The sequence below is a fragment of the Conger conger genome, chromosome 16, assembly GCF_963514075.1.
Source record: "Conger conger chromosome 16, fConCon1.1, whole genome shotgun sequence".
NCBI classification, from domain to species: Eukaryota; Metazoa; Chordata; class Actinopteri; order Anguilliformes; family Congridae; genus Conger; species Conger conger.
Genome location: NC_083775.1, coordinates 24188920 through 24216248, shown reverse-complemented (window position 1 = coordinate 24216248; position 27329 = coordinate 24188920). Strand labels below are relative to the sequence as shown.

General features: G+C 44.2%; 1 protein-coding gene across 1 annotated transcript in view; it reads left to right on the top strand.

The window, feature by feature from the left end:
* LOC133114124 (retinoic acid-induced protein 1) overlaps nt 1-24471 on the top strand; it is a 46582-nt gene extending 22111 nt beyond the window's left edge. The window contains exons 2-5 of the mRNA XM_061223316.1: nt 14525-20118; nt 20852-20945; nt 21278-21327; nt 23094-24471. Coding sequence (XP_061079300.1) covers nt 14542-20118; nt 20852-20945; nt 21278-21327; nt 23094-23102 — 5730 coding nt within the window. The 5' untranslated portion in view covers nt 14525-14541 and the 3' untranslated portion in view covers nt 23103-24471. The remainder of the gene's footprint in view (nt 1-14524; nt 20119-20851; nt 20946-21277; nt 21328-23093) is intronic.
* Nucleotides 24472-27329: the final 2858 nt, after the last annotated feature.

Below are 27329 nucleotides of genomic sequence, written 5' to 3'. Positions count from 1 at the left end.
AACTGAGATAGCAACCAACAGAGAGAGAGAGAGAGAGAGAGAGAGAGAGAGAGAGAGAGACCAAAATGACACAAGCTGACATCATCTGCGTATCGCCTTAAAACAAATCCTTTTTTTCTGCGCATATGTATGCAAATCGCGTAACCCGTGCAAATTTTCGAGCTAGGCTGGCGGAAAGCGGTTTCTCTGGTCCCGGGCTCAGTTATTCATGAGGCTGGCGCAGGAACACCTGATTCAGGGCTGAATAGTAAGCGCATTGTGCGCGGGCGATAAGCGGTTCAGGCTCACCTCACTGGCGAGCGACGTCATTCGTCTGACAGCGCCAGGCGCGGCGCGCGCCTCATCACCGCCGGTGCTGTCTGTGACACCGCCAGGAATCAGGAGCGACCGACAGCGGCCGCCCTGAGGCCCAGAGCGGAGCTCCGCGCGGCTGTTTGCGCCTGCTGCTTCGGGATTCAGCACTGCAGCGGCATCCTTTGTTTTCACGCTTCAGAGATGGGCCAAGCTTTTTTTTTTTTCTTTTTTTTTTTTTTTCGCTTGGCGCTTTGGATCCAGTTCAGGTTGCGCGCAGATGTCCGTCGTCTTGCGGTGGAGACGAGCGAATTCGAACGTGCGACCCGTGTATGCGAAACCGATGTCAAATATCAAATATCAAATAGATTTATTTCGCGCGTGCACTTTTATAGGGTAGTAATTTTTACTAATTTAATTTAGTGGTCCTCTTGAGTTTTTAGCTGCATCTTCGCATCCACACACCTGTGCTTATTTTTGACATAGCATCCATCTGCTCAGCACACAGCTGTATTTGAAATTGTTTAGCCTACATATATAGCATTTTTTAAATTATACAGCTGGATATTTACTAATGTAATTTGGCTTAAGTGTAGGCCTGTTAGATTAATAACCACACCTGTGGATTCATACCTTCAACTTTCTTATTACGTGACCACCTTTCTAAATATTACTCTCTGTGTATTCAATGCTAATTAACCAATGCAGGATAACGGTATGGGTGGAATATAACATTATCATGCCCTCGAGAATTGCCCTGAACATGAAAACCATCTGATAATAACACCTTTGATATGAATGGAACCATTTCTGTACCTTAAATATGCTCAGATCATGGAGCCAAAAGTTTTTTGAGTAAAATATTTTTTGTAGTCAAAACATGGAACTCTAGAAATGACACAAAACTCCCTGCTAGTGCATAATCCATCACAGGTGTGACAATATCTGTAGTTCCATAGCTGGAGGTCATTGACTCCGGAACTCTCTATCTCTATGACAACTGGAGCAGGGCTAGAATCCCTTAGCCCAACCACAAAGGTTATGGAGGAGCTTCTCTGTGACATCACTAATCTTGTGTCAGAGATGACTGTACCTTGGGCAGAACTGATTTGCATCGATTATTTCCCTTAAGCAAGGAATACCAAGCTTCTTTCCCACAAATCATTTCCAGAAAGGTTTCATGGATTGCATATGGGTGGAAAATTGTGGTCTTCCCTGTTATGCAATTATATTCATAATTCTTGAATATAATGATCGTACATTAGCCCTGTTTTAAAATGGGAAAAGAAACACAGACAGATTTTTTTACCTTAAATTTGACTAAGTTATCTAAGCACTGTTGATCATTATTACAAGCCCATGAAGTGCCCACGTAAGGGGTTGGATCAAATTAAGGTTTTTTTTAAGATATTTTTTTAGGCCTTTTTCACAGCTTTATTGGACAGTATATAGTATAGAGAGACAGGAAGAATGGGAGCGAGAGAGAGGGGAAGACATGTGACAAATGTCAGACGGTCGGATTCGAACCGCCGACGTCGCGGCTCGCAATGAGCATGCGGTCAGTGCTCTACAGGCTGCGCCACCGAGACACCCAAATTAAGGGTTTTAATTGGCTAACAAAATGACAGTGGACAATTAGCATTACGGCTGGATGAAATACAACCCATGTTGTCATCTGATGGATTGGACATTTTCGTCGCTTTCCGATGGGAGCGCAGTTGTCATTGTTGTTAATTCCAACATAGCCAAAGTGTCAAGGGAGGAGCTTGACAGATATCCAGCCCTGGGACTGACATACCTTGTGGGGACATATGTCAATCAAACCCATCCCCTTCCATGAAAGTGTTAAGGGTGCGGCTATTTGGTCAGATGGAGGGTTTGTGTACAATTTTAACCATTTTGCTTTGTTTATAATGGTGATAAACCATTTCAAGTGGACATTTTGTGTTGCACTGCTTTGTCAAAGGATTAATGAGCCGTAGACTTGATGGCTCGTGACCTTCTATTGCGGTTGTTCCCTGTGTGTTCGTCCTCTCTCCAGCCAGCCCTGCTTCAAAGTCAGGCCTCAGCCTTAGCCTGACACTGCGCAGAAAAACTGTGAACAATACAGCTTGTTGGAGTTCTGTGCCATGTTGTTTGCATGCCATTGCATTGCGTACGTGCTATGTTAGCTAAACACTTGTTTCCTGGCTGGTTACATGTGAACTGTGTCTTTAGCTTAGCAAGTACTGAATATAGACTGTTGTCCTTGTTATACAGTGTTTTTGTGTCGAAACAGCACGCATTCCAATCGGTTTATCTGAAGTAACCTACTACTAATAACATTAAAAGTTTCAAAGCAAACTCTACAAAAGTTGGATTTGGGACAGAAGCTGGAAACATGCAATACATATGTTAGACCTACAATCTGTTTTTAACTGTGACACAATGGCTAACGCTTTGTCCCCAGTAAATACATTTATATTTTAATAAATAAAATTGACTGAGTTCTTAACCTTGATTGGTGTTGAACTTGGACTGACTGTAGGACAGTATAGTTCACTAGGCTAGGCTTAATGCTATAATGAGTTTATGCTTTATGATTTTATGCTTTTTATGAATTTTGCTACCTTGGTGCACGATGACACCATTAGTTTAATCCCATGAGTACCTTGCTAGCTATAGAGGGTTCTGTTTTGTGCACAAACATTTGGTTTGTCCTTGTGTTATCTAGGCCAGCGGTTCTCAAACGCAGTCCCAGGTGAACCCTGTGTACATTTTTAAGCAATATTGATGTGGCTTGTTGGTTAGTCGTGTTTTGGACTTTACATGTAGCATTTGGGTACTATATTGATGACAATAGGTAGCTACTGTATGCTTCGCTGTATGTATTTGTGGTTTGGTTTGGTTTTCTTATATTAATGATTTTGTGATGCTGCATATACTGGGCTGGGATTGTTGTTAGACAGGTCTGTTGGATAAATGGTCTTACATTGTATGTTAATCTGGAGTCTTGTTTAAATTACTACTAACTACTGAGGCGGTTGTGATCAAACTGAGGAATGGTAAACATTGGCTTTGGAAAAGGAACGTGCTGGAGAATATGGAGAATATCTGCTTATGTGTTTTTATGTGATTTCATTGATTAAAATATGTGTAAGGTATAGGTGTGTGGTTGGAGTGGTCTCAGTATTGAATGCGAATGTAAAATGTGGGAAGATGAGGGCAGTTTGAGTCATGTTCTTTTTTAATGGGAAAGGAGCTGCCTTGCCCTTATTGTTTTAGGTAATATTTTAAACATACTTCATACGCAACTCTGTTCAGTCGTACTATTCTGGTCGCTCTGATCTACCATGCGCACATGGTATCAGTCTAGGGTTGTAAGAAACATACTGAAAACACTGTTCATGTAGCCCTAACATTAAAAATATGCGTCCCAAATTGAAATCACCCTAATGAAGAAAAATAATTGTAGTGCAGTCTGTGTTTAAATACGAAAGGTAATTCAGATGTTCTGTTTGCAAAAGCAGGCATTGCGCCTTTCATACGTGAAAGAAAACACGGTACATATAAATAGTTTTTGGAATGGATTTTACTATAAATTGCGCTAGTCTGCATAACACCTCTATGCATTAATAATGTATACATAAACAGGGTAGCAATTGATGTATTGGGTTGTATTTAAGAATATAGGCCATCTTTTTTTGGTGTGATTTTTTTGGGGGGTTTGGGGTGCGGGACTGCTCCGCGGCACAGATGTCACTCATAATCCGGGGGCCTCGCAGCGAGACGGGGAGGGTCAGCTGACTGCTCTCTTTTTTTTTCCGAAAGGACCTTGTTCTGCCGTCCTCTGCAGGATGAAAAAAGATGTTTTCCCCCCCTGCAGGGAGACACGACCTTCAGGCTCCCGTCCCCGGTCCCAGCCCGCCGTACCAACCTCTTTCTTCCTCTCCTTCCGCTTTTCCATTCCGCCGCTGATCCGGTCAATTGCGTAGCGGGTCGTTTGCGCCTTGTGTGCGAGAGAGAGAGACCGGAGATTAAAAGCGCAATTAGGGAGACTGGAGTTGTTGAAGGCCTGTCTTTTTTTAATGCGATAATGACGACCCCCCCCATCCCCCCTTCGTATTCTTTCCCCCCTGCTTGCTTCCTGTGCGGCTGCTATAAAGGGAGTAGGAGTGGGTGTGGGACCAGGGCCCTGGTTTCATAATCAAGGGAGCGCAGGCATTCTGACCGCCCCCACACCCTCTCCCCCCCCACGCCTGTGCGCTGGGTTTTGGGAATTCTCCCTGGCTCCCGCCCCAGCCTACGCCCCCCCCCCCCCCCCCCTCGTATGTAAACCGTCTGATATACTGCAGACCAAGCAGGGGCGAGGTTTGTGTGTGGGGGTAGGGGGTGGGGGGTGGGGGGGTAACCCTCTCAGCATTCTCCTTTGTCTTTAAAACCCCCCTCTCAAAACGCTGACTCTTTAGAAAACACGTCTGCCCCCTGTCTAATCATCGTCAACTCCACAGCACCAGGCTCGCCTCCCCGCCCCCCCTCCCCCCCTCCCTCCCTCCCTCCCTCCGTCTGCAGACATCTCCTGGCTTAGCTGTTATTTTTACCAGCTCCTCGTTTTTATTTAACGTCTGCCCCCTTCAAACAAATTTAGGCCAGCGGCGGCCCAAAGTTGATAAGGCTTATTTAATTGTTCAATTGTTCGCAGCCCCGTGGCAATTAATTCGCTCAGTAATTAAGTATTGTAGGGCATGTGCGCTAAATCATAAGTGTGAGGTAAACTATTGCTAATTGTTCAAAGGGACAGCCCCCTAGGTGCTCTCTTGGGGAAAGAAAGCATTCCTCATCGCACGGCTGACATTTCACACTCAGCGCGGTGCAGCCACCGACAGCCGTAACGTGTATTATAAATGGCTGGGGCCGCCTTGTGTTATCCTTCACTGACTGATTTGAAGCAATCGTCGTGTTTTCGTTGAGGAGAAAACGTTTCCAAGGGGTTCAGACGTGTTTGTGTCAGACGGTTTGTGATTGACAGGTCACGCGGCTCCACCCCACTCTCACTTACCTCCGTTGCGTAGCGCTCTTTCATTAATAAGGTCGGATACTCGGTTCCTGTTTCACTTCTTTTGGGGTTGATATAGCTGCAAATATATTTGTGTAAAAATAGCCGTAAAGGGAAATAACATATCTATTTCTCCATTCTGCTAAGAGCTGAAGAATACATTTTTGCTATCCATTCACCGACACCCCCTTCCCCCCACTTTCCACCTGGATCCAGTGTTGTTGGCTCCCAGTGGCTGGTTTAGTATGTGTGAGCAGAAGGGTGGGATGTGTTGCTGGTCAACATGAGGTGCTGCTTGCAGAGTTGTGTAACATTAGTGGAATTAGTAGAATATACAGTATATGTACAGTATATGGGCAATTTGACGGTAACTGACATTACAATTGCATGATATTTGACTGGTATACAATACAATACATTCCAGTGGTATCTAATACAGCTTCATACGAGACAGACATGCTTTGATAACCCTCAGGAGGATATAGGCATAGGGCCTTACCACCCAAATATTCAGCAGTTGTACTGTAAAATCAGTTACTGCAGAATTGCCCATATATTATGTGCCACATCTTTGTCAGTAACATGAACGTCTTTTAATTTCAGCTAGGCTATTAACTATCTGCAGAGATAACTTCTCAGATTAGACCACCCGCCCACCCTCCAGCGTCGTCCTCTCGCGTGGTCAGGTGAGAGCAGGGCTTTGGAGACGTTTAGCGTAGCGCTCGCCCTGGACGGAACGCAAATAGAACCACGCGTCAAGGACAACTTCCACAAATCCCTCCAGGAGCCGCTGACTCCGGGCTATATCGCACGCCCACCCACAGCCAAACTCCCAGATCCAGTCAGGTCTGGCATGTGCCTCTTTTTGTCTCCTAATTGAGTTATTTTACCCTTCATTTACCCCCCTCCCCACCCACGGCGTAACCTTGAGTCTCCATGCTCCCTTGCTATGTCCTCATGTCCTCAGTGTGTAAGCGTCCTCTCTAAGGCTGGGCCATAAAAGCATTTTGCACAATTCAGGTATGTCTCATGGTATACGCTGGTTATCTTTGTTTTTATTCAGTCTACCCATTCCTCCTCAGGTCCTATTAGCTCATCTATTAATAACAATATAACATAAGACAACATAATGAGGCGAACAGGCCATTCAGCCTAGCTATGCTCACCTTTTTCTACCACAAAAGTGCACCTTCTGCTTAGTTTACCTCGAAGCTAGACAGTGTCTAGCACCGTATCAAGTCTGGGCTTGAAAAAACCCAGTTTGTCTCCACTACATGACCTGGCAAGCTACTCCACACAGTGACCACTCTCTGTGTGAAAAAATACTTCCTAATGTCTGTGCTGAATTTATCCTTTGCTAATTTCCATAATGAATCAATTGGGCTGCACTTAATGGTGCCAGTGCTTCCGGAGTATTGCGAGACTTTTCATTTGTTGTATTGAACGGGCGGCCGACTGGAGAAAGGTTTAAATCCTTTGTAAAGGTACGTGTCAGGGTTAACATGGCATTCATTTTTGGCTGATATGTCAGCCATGTTGGTGGTAGCTGCAGCTGACTGAAGATTATGTTTGGCATGGGTAAAAAAGGGCTTGCAATTGGCTCACCTGGAACTTGTTCTCAGATGTAAAGTTTTAGTTTTTTTTGCAATAAGATTTTTTATGGAAAATGGGATTTTTTTGCAAAGCGGAGTTAATGATTAGGAAGGTTGGCAGTCTTATATCACTTAGTTAATTCATAGCATATAATGATTCTCATGGCTAATGCATATTAGATAAAGTTGGTATAGCTCAGGAATAGACCATCTTTGGAACTACATGTACATTATGGCATTGTGTGTGTGTCTGTATGTGTGTGTGTGTAGGGGTATCAGTAGCTTGTAGGACAATAGTGAAATGTGTCTCACAAATGTTAAAATTAAACCAACCCCATTAATGTTTCCCACCAATGTTAAAATTAAACCAACCCCCTTAATTTATGTAATTCATAATTGTCATCATGTTATCAGTTATGCTCAAGATAAGTATACATTCTACCGCACTGAGAGCCTTTAGTGTTTTAGTGTTTATGCAATAAAATTACCAATAACAAATCCTCTGGTAGTGGGTGGTAAAACAAAATTCCATTCAACTGTCACCTAAATAAAATGAAAGGCTTATTATTAACATATGTATTTTTTGCAGTTGTTTATATGAAATATGCTATTAAGAAATCATTATTTTATTTGCGCTTTAATGTATCAATTGATAAAGCTAAAGGGCCCTAAGGAAGTGACAGTATGCACTGACAACATGGACTCCACCCATGTACACACGGTCCTCACAATTATATAATTTCAATCTCACAGGGACCTGAGTGGCCCATACACACACTGACCCTGTACGGACCCTTCAGAAAGCACAGTCAAAGAAGAGCATTCAAAACAAGTGTCTATAAAGTGTCGTTTAGTCATATCAGGGCCAGTTGTGGAGGTGCTGTGTTGAATACATGTGGCTTACTCTGCTATCAACCTAAATTTCCCCTGCTAGGTCACCATGGCAATGTCAAAGGGTTAAAAATCTGTCGCTGTGCACAAGAAAAAGAAAACAAGAAAGCGGCTGGCTGAAAAAGCAAGTGTGAGACAGAGAGAAAGGGCATGAGGAAATGGAGTCGAAGAGACTCCAAAATAGACCGTTGCGCTATTTTGTCATGTGTATTTATCGAACACAAGTGTCTTTTTTTGTGCCACTAAAGCAAGCTGAAGTAGAGAAGCTGGAGGGAGGAGGAAGAACGTTGGAGTGGAGAGAGAGAGTCGCTGGAAGAGGGTGCGGGAGACCGGGAGAGGGGGGTTCAGAATTTGAGAGAATGTGAACACAAGAGAGCAAAAAAGAGAGAGAGCAAGTGCGTTCATCTTAGCATGCTAATTATGCTAAATAGCCGTTTGTTTTTGATGCTCTGCGTGCACGAGTGAGTGAGGGAGCACAAGAGAGATTGAGAGATGGAGAAAAGGAGAGATTGAGAGATATAGAAAAGGAGAGATTGAGAGATGGCAGCGTGGGTGACGGAAGGAGAATGACAGAGAGAGAGAGAGAGAGAGAGAGAGAGAAAGCGAGAGAGAGTAACCAGGAGAGCCTGAGACAGAGTGAAAGAGAGCGAGAGACAGACAGACGGATGGAGACAGAGGGGGAGAGAGACGGAGAGAGGCAGGGATGAGTGACAGCAGCCCCGCTCTGCAGTGCCGTTAGGCTGGGTGAAGCGGTGCGGGGCCGGGCCCTGACGGATGGACGTGCATCTCGGGGAGAAACAAATGACCACGGCCTTATTGAGCGCAGCAGGGCATATAGCATTTCAGGCCAGTAATGTCACTGTGACTTTGTCCCGCCGTTATTGATGAAGTGGGTTTCACAGAAAATAATCCCCCGTGCAGACTAGTATTCCAGGTTTCTCCTCCTTATTTTTTTTAGACGGCCTCCCCAGATTCTGAAGATCAGTGAAAGAATCGCAAAAAAAAAATGGGCAAATGGTGACCTGTGTGTGCCTGTATGTGTTCATGCTCTCCACAACCTTGGGTGTGGTCCTGTACCAGAATACAAGGGCTCCAAAATATTTTTGACAAGTCTGAGGAATGCTTTGCTCAAAATGTGTTTTTCATATGCAGTATATACAGTGCAACTCAATGTTCATTGTATTATATATTGTTGTCAATCATATTTGCAAGAATTTGCCACATTGATGTGGCAATAAGTGATGTTTGTTGGTAAATAATGTGCTCTATATTTTTACATGCATTAAAATGAGTATTCTCTTCTGTATGAACTGTATACCGTAAGTGCATCCATTTTACAGCAAATGGATAAACTGTTGACAACAACATGTTGATAAACAACGTGTTCTCGTTAATATCCTACTACCTTTTCCTCTGGCCTTTTCATCATATAAAATATTCTTTCTTTGGGGTAAATTAAATAATGTTCCGGAATGACTATTTGTAACTATACACCTACTTTATACTGTCAGTGCCATTGTAAATGTATTTTTAAATGGCTGGCTGTTTAGAGTTTGGCATTAGCAGCATCACACTGTCTTGTGATTGTGAGAAAGTGACATAGTGGCTAGGGTGTTGCTCTCCTCACACGGTCATAGGGGTCGGGATTTAAGGTGGAACACTGCAGTTGTACTCTTAAACGTATTAGAGCTTGTTATGGTGATTAATGAAAGGGAGAATAATAATCTTATTTTATATTATTTTATTACTGTTATAAGGATGCACGGGGCTTACCCTCTGCTGGAGAAGGATGAGTAGACTGATATCTCTCTTCAGCCTACCTGTTCTGTTCCCTTTACCTACTACTGGTCACAGACAGGGGGGTGGGGCTGAAACCTGAGCCAGGTACTCTGGGATTCGTCAGTATGGTGGTTTCTGCAACAGCTACAGTTGCCTCAGATTGTTTAAGGATGCTTAATACAAGTTCATTCACTGAAGCCAATTAAAGTTTTCATTAGTTTAAGTTTGGAAGTGCTGGGCTGAAAAGAAGCATACAGGCTGGGGTTTTGCTCGGCGAGCCAATCTGGAGCACATCGGCTCAACTGTTGCGTATGAATCCCATATCATGTATTTATAAAATGTAAATGAAATAAACAGCCCTTGTTTGTACATAATTAGAGTTGCATATAATTAAGGGCTTGAAATTAATGTTGACAATTAAGTTTCCGGCAGTCTATTTAAGTATTATGAACGGAAGCGAAGGAAGACATTTGTTTGGATGTATCAAGTGCACATAAAGTAGCTGGCCTTCATAAGGCTGGTGAAAATACATTACACAAACTTTTTGTTACTTTTACAGAAAATAATGCAATTTACAGTGTTAAAGACCTGCGCAATCTTGTTTTTCCTTGAAGAATTTAAATATGTATATATGAAAATGATTTAATTTATGTTTATTGAGCAGTATTGCATTTTTAAACTCTAGAGGTGTATGTCCATCAAGTGGATATCCACCAATGTATGTCCTGATTGGCAACCCATTGAACAAGTAACATGTTGATTGGTTAAAATTACATTTCACATTTTACTTAATGAACAGAAACCTGGTCTCAAAAATACCAATGATAAGATCTCCTATAGTGGGAAGTATAAAATCTTTGTTGCTTTCCAGATAAATAAAAAAATGTTAAAACTTTTTAAAATTATGACTTAATAGAATATCACAGGATTGTGGTCTTGTAGTCCTTATAGAAAAAATGTAGTCCTTCGATTTTTCTGGATCTTTAAAATGCAAACAGCAAGACCTACATTATCCCTATCAAAAACAAGAAGAACAAGGTATACACAAGGTGTGTACATCAGTTGAGTTCCTCGCCACAGCAAAATGGGGGCAATGCTTTCTTGAGCAGATGTTCCAAACTTTTGGTAAGTGATTTGAGTCAATTACAAAAATGCTATCTGCTGTAAGGTTTGAGTGATGGCACACAGTATCCAAGCAGCTGGTAAACTACAAAGAGGAAAGCTGGAAACAACCTGTTACATGTCCATAAGTATGCATTTTAAAATGTTATAATTCAAAATGTATTCCATTCTCTGTTGTACTGAATGAGAATTGCACGAGGGCTCTGTAAAAATGGTCTACTATTCCCAAGGTCATAACATGGTCAACCTGGTCTCATGGCTAAAAGGTAAAAGCATTTGGCAAACGTAGGTGTGTGGTGCTGTGCTTGGAGTGGTTGGGTGACTGGAATATCATTGTGAGCAGTAAACTCTCATGAAAAAATGGTTCCGAAAGGACCATGTGATTCCATAGAAAAAACCTATGTAGTTCAAGGGTTCCTTGTCGGGTAAAATCTTTGTCTGGTTGCTTTCACACTTCACCCCTATGATAGATGGTTCCAAAGAGAACTAAAAAGGGTTCCTCTGCGGAGACAACCAAAATAATTGTTTATTTCTGAGAGTGTAGGCAGGAATTGTAGGTAGGTATTGTAGGTTGGTATATCTAACAGCAAGGTCATGTTCTTGGATGAATTCAGTAAAGGGCTCCTACAGAACGACTAATCATATGCGTATAATTGGAGGAGAGGGCTACAAGAGGGGAAAAAACATCCCATCATGATGTCATTATGTCCACAAAACCTAGCACAAAATGCAGTCCTGCTGTGTGTGTGTGTGTGTGTGTGTGTGTGCGCGTGTATGTGTGTGTGTGTGTGTGTGTGTGTGTGTGTGTGTGTGTGTGTGTGTGAAAATGGAGAAAACGCCCAGTGCCACTTGCTTTTAAGGTTGTGAATCACCATTTGGTGATTGAGGAAATTGCAGTTAGCACCTTGCTTGAGGTTTGTCAGTTTGTCAGAAGCACTCTGTGTCCTAGTATTGGCTCACCTGCTGCCCGCTGGCCTGCTTCAAAATCTGCAGCAAAAACAGCCTGCTTTAAAGGATCCTTTTGCCATGGGAAGGAATATAGCGTTGTTTTATTAAAAACACCATACAATTATTTCATGTTTACACATGTCTTGTTTTTAGTCTGCCTGTTCGGGTAGTCTTTGATGTACGTGACCACCGAGAACTGACCTTCAACTCCCCTTAGTGATTGTCCCTAGCAACGCATTGACTAAAGCTTCTGGGAAGATATTGGCTAATTTGATTCTTGCAGGCCGTCAGGCTATAAAGGAATCCATTCTGATTAAGTTGTTGTGATCGTTTTTCTTCCTCGTCCTTGTTCTGCATCTCAATATTCTCCATCTTTGGGCAGAAAGATGGAAATTCACTATAGGCTATTTGAAAACAGATGTAGAACCACGCTGCCCTCCCCCATCGGCATCAGAAATGTAAATAACATCACATGCGTCGGTATGATACTTATCTACGCATAAGATAATATATGCATTATCTTGGTGTCATGCACTACAGCTGGGTCTTTAGCCTGAGGTGTAATGCTAACTAATACAATCTGCAATCAAACCATTTGATTTCCTGCAGCTAAAGAGCGGAAACTTTGTAGATTAAGTGATCACAATAAAATGCTATTTCATGTGGTCACGAGGGTCCTGGCCATGGAAACGATGATAAAAGCGCTTTTTTTTATTTGCTTTCTAAAATTTAAATTTAGATTTCCCGCTGGGGTAACAGCCCTCTTCCCGCACCCTGACCACAGTGCATGTCTCATCTCCAGCTCCCTCTGAAAAGGACGAGAGCACAGGGGTCCGCTACACCGCATGCATGCCGAATTAGCCATTTCGCTAACGTGGAGCGGGACAATCGCATTCCCCCGAGCGCCCCCGCCCCCTTCCCCCTGGTTGAGGAGGGATTTATTATTTAGATGCACATCCACGCATAGGATCAGAGACGGCCTCTTAGCGTGCCTGCCTTACGGTTACGGTAGAAATGAGTGGGCCCGGTTTCTGAAGAGCTCTGGGGGAAATGAGGTTCGTTGATAGAGTGAGGAATGCTTGCGAATTCTGAAATTGTTATCCACAGCTGTCACCGAAAGGTTAAGTTGTCATTTCTGCTGAGAATGATGGAGTATAGCTAAGCTATATATAATTATTTATTTTTAAATAAATAAAAAGGCAGCAGTGAGACAAATCATGCAAACAATGGTTGCACTGGGTCGCATCTGTACCCGAAGAAGTGTTTTATTCTTCATGTTTATTACTGGATTTACGTTTCATTATTGAGGCTTGGATCCTTGGTAAGAGTGCAGGGGTTTCTGTATAGGCTATGATATCTAACGCACTAATGCACACGTCCTTGGTTTCGATGTAATAAAGCATGTACATTATTAATTTCCCTGGTCACCCAAAAACATGCGGAAGTCAACATTCATGGAATACCCTGAGCTGCAGATGCAGCAGGTATTCTGAAGAGCTGATACCTGAAACCCTGCAGACTATGAGACAGGAGGAGATGGTCCATCACATTTTGGTCAATAAACAGGTTGGGGCTGTTACTGTGTTATGTCAGGTTGGGCCATTACAGTAGACCTATTGTATTTAGGTTTAGTCAAATGTACTGCCAGGTTGTTTCAGCTTTCTGTGGGAACTAAACCAAATTTACTCAAGTATATCTGACCTACAGGTAGGATGGGTTAGTGGAAATGTGGCACTGGTTGATGTTGAAAACATTGCTGTAGTATCGGAAAACTGAGACTAAGATAATTAGTCCAAAGGCAAAAAAAGTTAACCAATCATCTCCAGGTGGTATTTTTCCTCATGTTAATGCTTCTATACAGCCCTGCTAAAATGGTGTATAGATACACAGGACAATCCCCAGGCCCTTTTTGTTATGCTGCTGCCTATTTTCATTATTTTACTTTTGCATGTTTGTAGGACCTCGGATGGTTTAGTAGGATGTTCTTTAGAATTTCAATATGAAATGAAAATTGTCTGTATAGTAACAGTAAATGTTTCCTCCAATTCCATTCACAGTAGGCTGCAGAAAAAATACTCTATGCTACATTCTCAACAAGAGTGATTCCCATCAGTGATTTTTGGTTTTATTTTCTCCTTAAGGGGGAAATTCTTGTTGCAACGTTGACCAAGGGAAATATAATCCAACATATAATCTCTGTGTAAGGTCTGTTCTCTGAAGATGTTTTAATCATGCTTCTGACTGTCTGGGGAGGCCTTGTCCTCACTATGCTGTGCAATGTCATGACAGACAGCTGACATCATGACAGACAGCTGACAATGACAACACCGTGAGTCACACACGTTCCGGTGCATGTCATTTCAAATCATTGTCTGATGAGGAGGGGCATCTTTGAAACCTCTGTCACACAACACCAGTGAGGATCTTCGCCGCTTCTCCCATGGAGCATACAACGCTGAACGGTCAATTTCTTCTCCTGGCTCTGTACATGACAAAAGAAACACAAAAAAGCCTATGCACATGAATACGGGACTGAAAGTATTGCATTTCACCCAGTTATAGAAATAATGTAAACCTGTCTCTTTCTGACATGACAAAAGAGCCTCTGTGTCTTGGCAGTGCGGATATTTTATGTGAAGAAACTGTGGCTGATGATTATAGACCAAAAATAGTAAGAGCCACCCTGTCAGAACTGGAGAAAGCGTTAAAAGGGAAAGGTTTGACGCAAGTGTGTACTGATGAAATGGAGAGAAAAAAGAAGATAAAATGGGGTGAGATAAAAAGGTGAGCATGTACAGGGGCACTCAGAAGCACTTAATTCTTTTTCTTTTTTGTTTTAGTTTGTTTTTTTCTCTCTCTCCCACAGAGCCCACAGCCGGAGCCATGCAGTCATTCAGAGAGAGGAGCGGTTTCCACGGTAACCAGCACTGCTACCAGCAAGAGCCCCACCACGAGTCAGCATCACGCCTGGAGGGCTACAGGCATCACCACGGCGGGCGGCGGGGCTACGAGTCACACCCCCACACTGTTGCACCAGGGTCTAAAGACTGCTACAGCTTGCAGGCCTTTCCAGGCTATGGTGCAGGGGACTCGGCCCCACCCAAGAAGCAGTACAAGGAGGGCAAGGTTTCTGTTTTGACCCAGCAGCAGCAGCACCTGCAGCAGACTGGCTACACCAATCACAATCACATCATGGGCCCCGCCTACCCAGCACAGTATCTGAACGAGGGTAACCTGCAGCAGAAGTGGCCCGATACCCCACACCTGCCCCACTATGACCAAGAGGGAGGGACGGTGGGAACCCCCAGTGGGTCCCAATACCTAGAGCAGAACATGCTGGCTGTCCCCCAGGGCCAGTGCCCCCACAGCAGCCAGCAGCCCACACCTGTCTATGGCAGCCACCACCAGCGACCCTTGCCACGTGACGCCTCCCCGTCCCCTGCTATCCACAGCCAGGGACGCCTGCACTTCCCCCAGCAGCCTCAGCCTCTGCCCCTGCCAGGCCCCACCCAGGCCTACATGGACAAGTGCAGCCCCCTACCCCACTGCTATAAGGGCTACCCTGTGCCCCCTGCAGCCCAATACAACAGGCAGCTTGGAGGCAGCAGTAGCAGTGCTGGTGGAGGACTCAAACCTAGCCCCTACCGTTCCCAGAACAGTTACGCCTACCCCCAGCCCCCATCGCGAGCCGGGTATGAGCAGCTGCAAGGACCACAGGGGATGCCCGCAGCCCAGGAGGGCTTATCAAAGTACCAACATTTTGGTCAACTCCAGCAAAACTACTGCCTGTCAGATGTGTCAGTGAGGTCACCTGAGCAGTACTACCAGAACTGCAGCCCTGGGTCTGGCCACTCTCCTGCCCGGTCCATGGGGAGGTCCCCCTCTTACAGCTCCACCCCTTCCCCCCTGATGGTCAGTTCTGAGTCCTTCCAGTACAGTCAGCAGCAGCAGCCCCCCATTGTCTCCACAGGGCCTGCCCCCTCCTCTTCTTCTGCTTCCTCGTCCTCCTCTTCTGGTCTGCAGGAGCAGGGTTTGCTAATTCCCCCGCACTCCCATGCACCACAGAGCACATCCCACCAGAAACCTAGCTATACCACCACAGCTAAAGAGCGCTTCCCTGAGAAGCTGCTGTCCAACCCCAGCCTGTGGAGCCTGAATGCGCTGACCTCACAGGTAGAGAGCATCTCTAACAATGTCCAACAGCTGCTTCTCTCTGAGGCCTTGGTGGGCAGCAGGAGGGCTAGCAGGCGAGGTGGGTCCAAGAAGGCTGATGACTACAAGAGCCAACCACGTATGCATGAAGATGCCTCTTGCTCAGACTCTCAGGACAGGGGGCCACAGCCAGAGGTCTATGGGACGCCTCAGTCAACCCCTGCTGAGCTCCAGGAGCTGGGATACTCCAGTAGCTCTGATGAACAGCTGGAGAGAAGTTACTACTACTGTGGCCAGAGACAGACCAGGAGTCCAGTTGTGCCAGCTCCTGTCAACTCCCAACATGCCCTGGATGCTATATCCTCCTGCTCCTTGACCTCTCCGGACAACATCTCGACAAAGTCAGAGGATTCTCTCTGTGCCCTGCAGAGTGTGGATGGTGCAGGATCTGGGGCTGGGGTTCAGAGCATTCTGCATGGGGAGTGTCTTGACTCCATGCCCCAACTTGCCACCACACAGACTGGGGGGAATGGCAACGTTACCCAGGTGAAGAATGTAGGAGAGGAGGTGGTGTCCCTTCATGGTGGTGTGGTCATTCCCAGCCCCATCAGACCCCATCAGTGCTCTTCACTTGACATGCATAGCCTGAGAGAAACACTCAAGAAGAATATTGAGGAGTCTGCCTGGTCTCTTGTTGAAGAAAAGGAGGCTGATAAGGAGAAGGGGACCATAGGTCATGACATCCGGCCTGAGGTTACCAATCGGCAGCAACAAGGGGACTGGCCAGATGATGAGAAATGCCCGTCTGTCTTCCACAAGGTAGACAAAGTTCCAATGTGCAAAAACTTCCCCAGTGACTTGGAGGATAACATATACCATGACCTACAGAGCCAGTACTACTCTGATCAGAGTGAGCGAGCCAGTAAGGCCAGCCATGCCTTGGGCTACAGCTGTGACAAGGACATTGTCCCCGAAGTGAAATCAGAAACTTACAAGTCAGAAGCGCCCACTGACTATGACACCCTTGAGAAGACAGACCCCTTTATCTGGAGGGATGACCTCAGACATCAGGAACAATATTTGCCAGCAAAAGAGGAAGACACAGGGCAGCATCAGCAGTTTGGCTCTGGGGTTGAGCATTTTGAAGAGAAGCTACTCTCAGTTATAGGGGACGAAAAACAGGAGATTCCAGAAGAGCAGTGCCCCGTCCCCCATGATCAGATGGCTCCTGAAGAGAGACTGGAGAACAGGAACTCTCCATCCTCACAAAATGGTGTTAGTGGCAGACTGCTGTCTTGCGATGTGGGAGAGATCCACGGTTCGGCCAAGGAGCCAGGTGACGAGCAGCAACCCGGTGTGAATGCTGCAGGGACAGAATCGGCAGTTGGTGAGAAGAGGCCGGCAATCCGAGAGAACTTGACCTCGTCATATTCCACAGAAACAGTGTTTCCATTACAAGGTGAGCAGGCTGTGCCTGCAACACAGGTGAGGGGCCACATTGAGCACCGTGATGCGGAGGTACTGGAGCCAGACTCCCCCCAGCTCCCAGGGAAATCAGTCATGCACCCTGCCCCATCCTGGGCTGACACACCTCCCTCTCCAAAAAAAGGTGATGATGATATTGAGCCGGGGATAAGCTGCCCAAGTGCAGTGATGCCCTCACCCTCTGCAAAGTCTGAGCCTGTTGCCCTGTCATCGAACCTAGGGGCCCTCCATAGGAAGCACACGCGAGGCAGGAGGGGCCGCCCTGGCAGGCCGGCGCATATAGGTGCTCGAATGCATGCACTTGTCACCACTGAGGATAAAGAGGTCTCCACAGTCACTGCATCCAGCAAAGTTATGCTTTTTCCTGATGAATCAATAGGCATTAGCAGCAAAGATATCTGCAGCCAGACACCCAAGATTTCAGCATCAGAGGGCTTCCCTTCTAGGATGAGAACCCGTTCTTTTACCACACAGGCAATACCCAAGGTCTGTGCTCACCTGAAACGGCGTCCTGGCCCAAAGCCCTCTGTGGACTGTCCTGCCACCAATCCCCCACCTCCTCCTAACTGCCCAATATCCAAAATCAAGTGCATGAAGCAGAGGGACCTTGTAAAAGATACATGGGGTCCCACAAAGGCCAAGAGGGGACTGGGCTTGACCAGTCAACCAGATGAAAATCAGGACACACCTAGCCTTCCAGTGGTGCTTCCTGCTAAAGACCAGAAGTCCATGGTGCTTCCTGCTAAAGACCAGAAGTCCATGGTGTTGAGGTCCAGGAAACAGACAGAGGATATACCAGTGAAGGAGAAAGAGAAGAAGGGTACTGTGTGTGGTTCCCCAAAAAAGCCAAAAGAAACTAAGAAACAGAAGGTGATCTCTTCAAATGACCAGGATGGTGTGATCTCAAAGCCTAACCTTAGCAACACCTTAACACTTGGCAAGTTGACAAAGGCTGTACCTCCAGTTAGCAAGCGAAAATCTAGCTGCCAATCTCCAGTGCCCTTGAAAAAACAGAGGGGGGTGAAAGTCAAAAAGATGAAGGCCCATGAGCCTCCCATAGAAACCAAGGTAATAGGTGTGAGAGGCCCCAAGAGGAAGCTAAAAGGAGGGGAACATCTTAAAACATCCTTTCTTACCAAAGATCCTCCTCTTCTCACCAGTGACATAGCAGACTTATCCAGTGTACCACCTCAACATCCTACAAAAACGAAGTATCTACCACCAAGGAAAGGTCGAGGTCTAAAGTACGAGGCTATGGTTCAAAAGATTACATCACCGGGATTGAAAAAACAAGTTCTAAACCCTCAAGTTGAAGATGTAGTACAGGGAGATCCAGCGCCAAAGGCAGCCACCAGCACACTGCAGACTTTGAAAGAGAAGGAGATGCCAACACCTGTGGAGGTAAAAGTGGAAGAAGGCGGAGACTCATGGAGTGTTGCCACAGGAAGAGAAGTTGAGGCATGCATCAAGGGTGCAACTGTTGGGAGAAGGCGAGGGCGGCCAGCAGAGCCCAGGGATCGACCTGAAGTGCCATTAGATCCAGTTCCGGAGGCCACAAGCCTCATCCTAAACATGCCAAGATTGGCCAAGCAAAGGGCGATCAAAAACAACCGGGAGATGCACCTGAAGCAGAGGAGAAGGAGAAAGAAAGGTCCCCCCAGTGCTGAGCAGCAGGACCCAACTTCTGTACCACCGCCTCTCTCTACTCTGCCCCCTGACCCCACCCATACTATTCCCCTTGACCCTGCCGCTCCCATCTGTACAGAGCAGATGACAGAGGCACCGCAGACCACCACCATTCCCACTACCAGTGTCTGTAAGAGAGGGCGACCCCCAAGGCTACCTCCGATGAAAAGGGGATGTGGGAAAGGATTCGGCAAACAGAACAGCAAAAAGGCAGTTGCTGTCACAATAACAGGACCTAAAAAGAAACTAAAACAGAACACAGAGACCTTGAGTGTCAAGACTACACAAAAAGTGCACAAACCCAAAGTGAGACACAGAAAATACTGCATCACTCATATTGTTGACACCACTGCTGAGGAGGACAAATGGCCAGAGGTTCCTCTAAAAGGCAAATCACAAGAAAGCAAAAGAGTCACCAGAAAATCCTTCAAGCCTTATGTGTGCATTGACAGCTCAGATGAATTGCCCTCCCACTGCGTCATCATCAACCGACCCGAGGAAGAGATGCACCTTCTCCAAGACCGAAGAAGGAGGAAGAAGTCCTCTGTGAATGTAACGGCTACCTCCAACCTAGCAGCAGCGCCAAGCTTCTGCCACGCAATGCTGCAGGGCCCCCTGGTCAATGCTGGGCTGTCTGGTAGGTCTCTGACCTGCTGCTTGTGTGGCAAACCAGCAAACTACCGGGAGCTAGGAGACCTATGTGGGCCATATTACGAAGAGGACAGCGTGCCTAGAAAGGCCCTGTCCTTCACGCTCAAATTGGAGCATGGAGAAGGTGGAGAGTTGGCAGGGGAAAGTGGCACAGTGGTTCCGAACACCAGCCCACCAAAGAGTGACAGCTTCAAGAACCCAGGCAGGTGGGGTCGGGGTAGCCCTGGGAAGCTCAGAAGGATGGGGAGGGTGTTGGGGGTGGGCAGGACGAGGCGCCCCAGTTTCCGGGAGCAGTACAGGAGGCTGCGGCTGCTCCAGGGGGAGGGGCAGGGATGGGGCCGGGCTGGGCTGCGGACGCTGCAGATGGAGGCAGAAGCCAAGGAGCACTGGGCCCATGAGGCATGTGCCGTTTGGACCAGGAAGGTGATGCTGATTGCCGGCAAGCTGTATGGGCTGACGGAGGCCACACAGGCTGCCGCCCAGATGGTAAGAACCCCTTCTGCTGTTCCTCTGCTGTACATCAGATAACATACCAGAAACATATATTTAAAAGATTTAAAATAACTGTTGTGTATATGCTGTGTATACTGTGTATACATAGTGCTGTGTAGGATGCCCTTTTGCCTCCGGAACAGTCTGAATTCTTCACAGCATGGATGTTGGAAACATTCCCGAGGGATTTTGGTCCATGCTGACTCAATAGCTTCACATACAGTAGTAGTAGATTTTTCGGCCGCACATATGTGCTGAAACTCTCCCATTCCACCTAATCCTGAGGTTCTCTTTTGGATTGAGATCTGGTAACTGCTGGAAGTATCCATTTGAAAAAGGATTGACTGTGGCCATAAAGGGATACACATGTTCAGCAACAATGCTTGGGTGTGCAGTAGCGAATTATGTTCAATTGGTATTGAGGGCCAAAAAGACATTCCCCACAGCTGTACCCCACCAGCAACCTTTGACTCAAGGAAATATGGTTCCATGGATTCCTGCCGTTTATGCCAAATTCAGACTCTAGCATAATACTCATAAAATTAGTCACAGTTTTATGTATGAAATAAGCAGGATACAATACCTTTTATCCATGATTTCTGATGGTTTCTCGTGGTAACGATGAACCCCTGTGGATAAGGCTGCTGAAATAGGCTCTGATAGGTTGGACAGAGTGTTGGACACAAGATTTGACTGGTTAAAAAGGTATTTTTCTCTCTGACCGCAGTGCTGCTCAGCATGTCAGAATGTGGGTGCGTCCATCAGCTGCTGCAGGGAAGGCTGCCCCCAGATATTCCACTTCGTCTGTGCCAAAGACATAGGTACAAGTACAACCTGGGACTGTCTGTGTGTACCTTCTCCGTGTGTGTGCATGTATGCGTGTGTGAAAGCTCCCATGTATGTATGCACACGTGTGTTTGTGAATGCTGCAACTTCTGAGCACGTATGAATGTGTGTCTGTGTGTGTGTGCATGTTTGAGTATGTGCAAAGGAGTATGTGCGTACACAAATGTATGTTTGTGAGGGTGGTAGAGTACGCATGAGTCTGTGTGTGTGTGTTTGTGTGTAGTGCATGTATGTATTCCTTAATCAAGAAGAGTACAGCTCTAACTGTATCCAAATCTCTGGTTTCACACTATCTATTTTTTCACAGGTTGCTTATTTCATGAAGACAACTTTTCATTAACATGTGTGGAACACAAGGTAAGTGCAGTTTTTTTCCCAACCTTTCTTCCTTGTGAATGAGCTACAGTACTCAGTACAGACTACAGGATTGTTCTGGAACTCCTGTCAGGAAAATCTCCAAACACAGGCACTCTTAATCTGCCTGCCTCCTCACTCCCATGATCAACTAGTGAACTGCCTCTTTTGCCTGGAAAGCTCCTCGTGTGGAAGACTACTTGTTCATGAGTGATTTTCAGGTTCCAGAGCATGTTGATTCTATCATTCCTTGTTGGCCACAAAATGGAAGGCCCAGACACAATTATTAGGCTTCAATTACAGGGTGCATGGCAGCAGCATAACACAGACATACAAACATGCAAATGCATATGTACAGCTTGCTTGTGTGCCAGGAACACCTTTTTGCCAGGAAGGATAGGGAGATGAAAGTAATCTGAGTAGTCAGGAGGATCAGAAGCGGCAAATCAATCCAGGATGCCAAACAGAACGTAGCAAAAGCTAGCCAGTAGTGGTGGGTTTTGCACACACTCCAGCTGAAAGATAAAAGCTGATATTGTTTTATTTGTTTGCTTAACATGTTTTTGATTTAAAACCAGAAATGTGTTATGTCTATGGAACCAAATGGAAAACAACATAGGTTATTGGTAAAAATCTATAGAATTCAACCTGTAGTTGAAAAGCCAGCTTCAGCCTGCAGGATGACATCTGGATGATTTGCACAACACCTGCTCTGAAAGCGCTGCTCTTATTCTACTCTTGCTTTATATAAAAAATACTGGATTCTTGACTCTGCTGCCCCACCTTGTGGTCAGTCCTGGAACTGCATTAAGGGACGTTTCAGGGGCACCGTGCATGTCAGATCTCCATTCTAAAGAACCTGGTCTCCTTGATGCCAGTTCATGGGCTGAAAATAAATACCGAACTGCAGTATGGACCCCATTCTGAGACCATTGGAATACATTCTGTTCTGTGTACAGCAAGACCCAGGCTTGTGTTCATGTACAGAATGCGTGCCACCACAGCGGATTGGATTGGGCAACACGGCAAAAGCGCTGGATTTTCTCCTGCCTGGGTGGTTTTTAGATTTCTTATTTTCTTGAACACAAAGAGGATTTGTGCCTGTTTATCCTGCGACAATGCAGAGGCTGAGCGGCACACTTATCTGACTGCGCAACGCACTTCTTTTCTCACTGCCCAGGTGGCGCTGCCCTGTTTGTTGTAGGAAGCCGTTTGTTTGTTGGTTCTATGTTACAGTGCGAGGTCTTTATTGCCACACCTTCCAAATCCCCACAAACCCACAGCCTGGTTGTCGACTGCATTCCTGCAAAAATAATATTATCATGGAATAACCCCAAGTTTTGTGTCTTTGTAGCACTCTGTGTGTCACATGGCACAGCAGTGAATGTTTGTGAGGCGTGAGACACTGTGGTCATTGTGGTTATTTCTGTCGGCAACCCTGAAATAGGGCAATCTCTCTTCTAGCCTGAACAGCATACCTGGCACCCCAATGACCTGAGCGCATCTGTGAACTGTTTGTGTAAAAGACAGCCTGGGGTTTGTTTAGCTCACTACCATATCTGGGTTCTTGCATATTGGCAAAACAGGTGTTAAGCCTGCATTTTTGTCAGAAAGTGTTGGAATCCCAAAGGCAAAATTCAGAGTGTTTCCTCAATGCAGCTACAGAAATACTGACAGCACAACAAGTCCAGCGAGCAGTGTGAAGGAATTGAGCCTGTGCGTTTACCTGTCTTCCTAATATTCTTTCTTCATGTGTTCCTATTTTGCAGGATATGTAAAATAAATTTGAAAAGATTTGCCTTGTGAACATCTCCTATGCAGTGCTACAATGGACATTACGTGACATAAGCTCTGCTGAAGGAATCAACCTGGAGTGCACAGCTCTGCTGAGAAACGCCAAGACTCAGAGTGTCCCTGAAATACCACTGCAGAAACCCAACGAGCCACGTTTCCAACAAGGCCACTTTGTGCTATCCCCCATCCAATGTGGAAAGGGGAGGACATTTGTGTCGGCCACTTCAGAAGAAGAGAAGCAGAGAAGACATTAGTGTGGGTCATAGCCAGTTTAAAATACAAATGTGCCACTCTGGAGTCGATTTCCATTTGGTACAGCCACAGTTACACAAGGATTAGGCTCCATCTGGCCTTGACTCAGATACATTGGATTGAATACTTTGACCTGTTAGATGCCAGTAAAAATTCCTGCAGATTACGGAAATATCTTCACCGGTTATTCAGTTTTTGTATGATTCTCAGTTTTGTTGAAAATCGCCAGGAGATCTGCAGGAGAGTTGTAGTAGTATCTGGAGAGTTAAAGTATATCTTATGTATTTGACCTTGGTCTGTTCATCAATCCCCCCCCCCCAGGTTTTAGCAGATATCAGTATTTTGGAATTACTGTGCTCAGATTCGCTCTGATAGCAAGATGTCACAAATCCGTACTCACTGGATGTATTTCAATGTATGCTTGAGTGTTATAATGTACATGGCGTGCTCTAAAACAAGTAAATATTCTGATATTTAACTAAAGGTATTTTACTATATAATGCTCTTCCAACATGTATTTTGATGTGCATTTGCAGATGTAAGGACTTCATATCAGTATCTGTTCGGCGTGAATATTTCTAAAACTCGAGTTTTAATCTTTAGTGAGCCCCAGGCGAGGCCCACGAACCATCACCAGGGTAGTGTCCTCAGACTTTCTGCGCTGTAGTTGAAAACTTGCAACCGAAGTCCTAGTTTCTGCACCGTGCTCTTGACCTTCATGTCATTTGTACCACTTATGGTGAGCTCGATGGTGTACACATCTCTGTTGAGGATTGAGATGGGTCATGGTCCATATTCTCATACAGTGCTGCGAATCACCTTTGACCTTTGTTTTTTGGGGCACAAAATGATGTAACTGATCACGTTGCATACACCTCAGTTAGGTATAGGTATGACCGTAAAAGTCATGAGTTTTAAGACATTGCATCCGGCGATCTCTACAATTTTCAGTTCTGACCTTCATTATTTAATGGTGTATATAAGTATTTGATCCTGTTTAAATGTAAGATGTGATGTACTTAAATAATTGTGTATAGTATTTCTTAGAGATGTTTATTTTCTATAAAGTAAATGTCATTGACTATAAAAGAAAATGTTATTAAACAAATGAATTAAAATGTTTTCTTGAGGGGGGGTGGGGGGGGGGGCGGGGGTGTGGTTTGTTGTCTCGGTTGGGTCCATGCAGTGTTTGCTGTTTATTTGGGTAAATAGTATATGGTGTTTGTTATCTAATTGTGAATTTATGCCAATGAAGCACTTCAGATCGACAAATTATGTTCTTATATGAACACGTGTGCCCCAGGATCACATGACCACACTTGTAGCTGAACACATTCATGTATCAAGCAGCCATTAGTAACGTGTGCATGATTTGACATTTTGAATGTTTAATTGTTCTCAAAGATTGTTCTCAAACCATTGAGATATGGTTGAGAGTCTACTGTTTTCAATAGGAATCCCTTGTGCAAATACATACATTTTCTTTTATAGCTTAATGAGAATGAACCACTTTTTCCATTCAGAGGTTATCAGGATTTTGGTGATTGATGGCCAATTTTGGAAATCTGCACTGGGCCACACAAGAAAATGAGTGCACTCATTTAATCTAAATCATGTCCAAAATCATCCATTTTATTAATGATACATTTAGAATGTATCATTCCACTGATGTAAAAAGAATAATTTCTGAAGTTACACAGCAGTATTACTTCAATTAAGATGCAAAGTGTCTGTCAACAAATACTAATATAAATGGGGTTCCTTTCCAATTTTGTTAGTCTATAGTCGAGGCATCTTGCCCTCCTTACATCTAGTATTCTTCAGTTGCAGAACAATATCTGTTCAATATTCAATATCAAATATAGCTATTAATACATTAATAATTAGTTTCACCACTCACCTTTCACATCATTCTATAAATTAGACTCTTGAGCTACAGTCACCCATGAATGTAGTTTCACTTTAAATTCCTTGGGTACTGAATTCACCTGATGAGCCACTCCATTTCTCCTGAAACATTATTTTCTCCTCACTGATGCAGCATTGTTTTTCCATGGTGCAGCCTCCTCTATACTTTGGGCCTGTTCCACAAAGCAGGATAATAGCACTGAGTAAAGACCCGGAACCCTCCCAAATCTGGAACATGGATGAAAGTAAAAAGATCTGTTTCAGGCTTTATTCAGTGCAGTTATCCGGCTAACTCAGTAATGCTGTTTTGTGGAACAGGCCCCAAATCTGTTCTCAATTAATGAGGCAGAGCTTGTGAGGGAACATTAGCTCAAAATAGCAATCCTGATCAAATATGCTACTTAGCTAGCTAGAGATGGCAAAAATTAGTAAAGAGAAACTATAATTTAAATATCAAACCTGCTTAATAACTAATTGAGAGAATAACTGAACATTTAAAGGATCTGTATTAATAAAATTGAATTAAAGGGACAATAAGCCATTTCTAATATGTGCTTTCATGTGAATTTCTTGGGGGCAGACCTCTCATTTATAGCCACATGCAGTTGATATGAGAGTCATCCTGTACTTTGGGATCATGAGCAAGGACCAGCAAAAACAACAACAACATAAATCTAATCTTGAGGACATAACTTGAGGAACATGCCCCATAGGAACTTTTCCAGATGACACAAGACAGTGAACAAATAGCACAGATAATAGGGTCCCGAATCACTTGATCAAAACCACTTTAACCCCAAACAAGATGAAACCTGGAAACAAATCTTTCATTCCAACAATAGGCTGCTGAAGGAAATTAAAAGTGGCACTTGTAGAATATCACAGTACACCTGAAGTTAGCAGCCTTGTTTGAGGGAACACAATCTGAGGAGCACACACCATTCACACCATGGTCTAACTGGGAAGCTGGAAAAGATCACATCCCCAGATGAATGTACAATAAAAAATATGTTCCAGAGGAAAACAGCAAAATATGCAAACAATTCTATCATTAAAAACCTATAATTTTCTGTGTATTTTTTCCCACATATTAAGAAAAAAATGAACCTTTTTCTATATTTAAAGACAGGTGTAAATGTTAAATTTGCAGTCCCAAAATTATATATATAAGCTAAATGCTGAATTATTCAGTGGTTTCTATTATTTAGCTAAATGTTTAACCACTTAGCTATATGTATGAAACATTTAGCTAACTATTTACTAAATGTATAAAACATATACTGAAATAGTTAACTAAATGTATAATATATTGAGCTAAATGTCAATGGGATTTATAGTAAAATGTATTTACATTTAGCAAAATATTTGGCTAATGTATCAAAGATTTTGCTAAATGTATGAACAATTTATCTAAATATTTAACTAAATGTATGATGCATTTAGCTAAATATTTAAATAAATGTATAAAACATTTAGTTAAATATATTAATAATTTAGCTAAATGTCAATGAGATTTATAATAAATAATAATAAATGCTTTGTACATTTAATTAAATATCTCGGTAATGATGCATACATTCAGCTAAATATTTAGCTCATGTTTCAAACTTTTAGCTAAATATTTAGCTAAGTGGTTATACATTTAGCTAAATAATGGAAACTAAACTAGGGTGGCCTGTAGTGTAGTGGTTAAGGTGAACGACCGCGCAAGATCGGTGGTTCTAATCCCAGTGTAGCCACAATAAGATCCGCACAGCCATTGGGCCCTTGAGCAAGGCCCTTAACCCTGCATTGCTCCAGGGGAGTATTGTCTCCTGCTTAGTCTAATCAACTGTACGTCGCTCTGGATAAGAGCGTCTGCTAAATGCCAATCATGTAATGTAATGTAAACTAATTAAGCATTTAGCTTAATCTTGGGAGAGCACATTTAACATTTACACCTGTCTTTGTGGATATTTAAATGTGGGGAAAAAATACACCAGAATATGATAGTGTTTAATGTTGCATTTGACACCCCATTTTTTTTCTATTAGATGGATAGAAAACCTTGC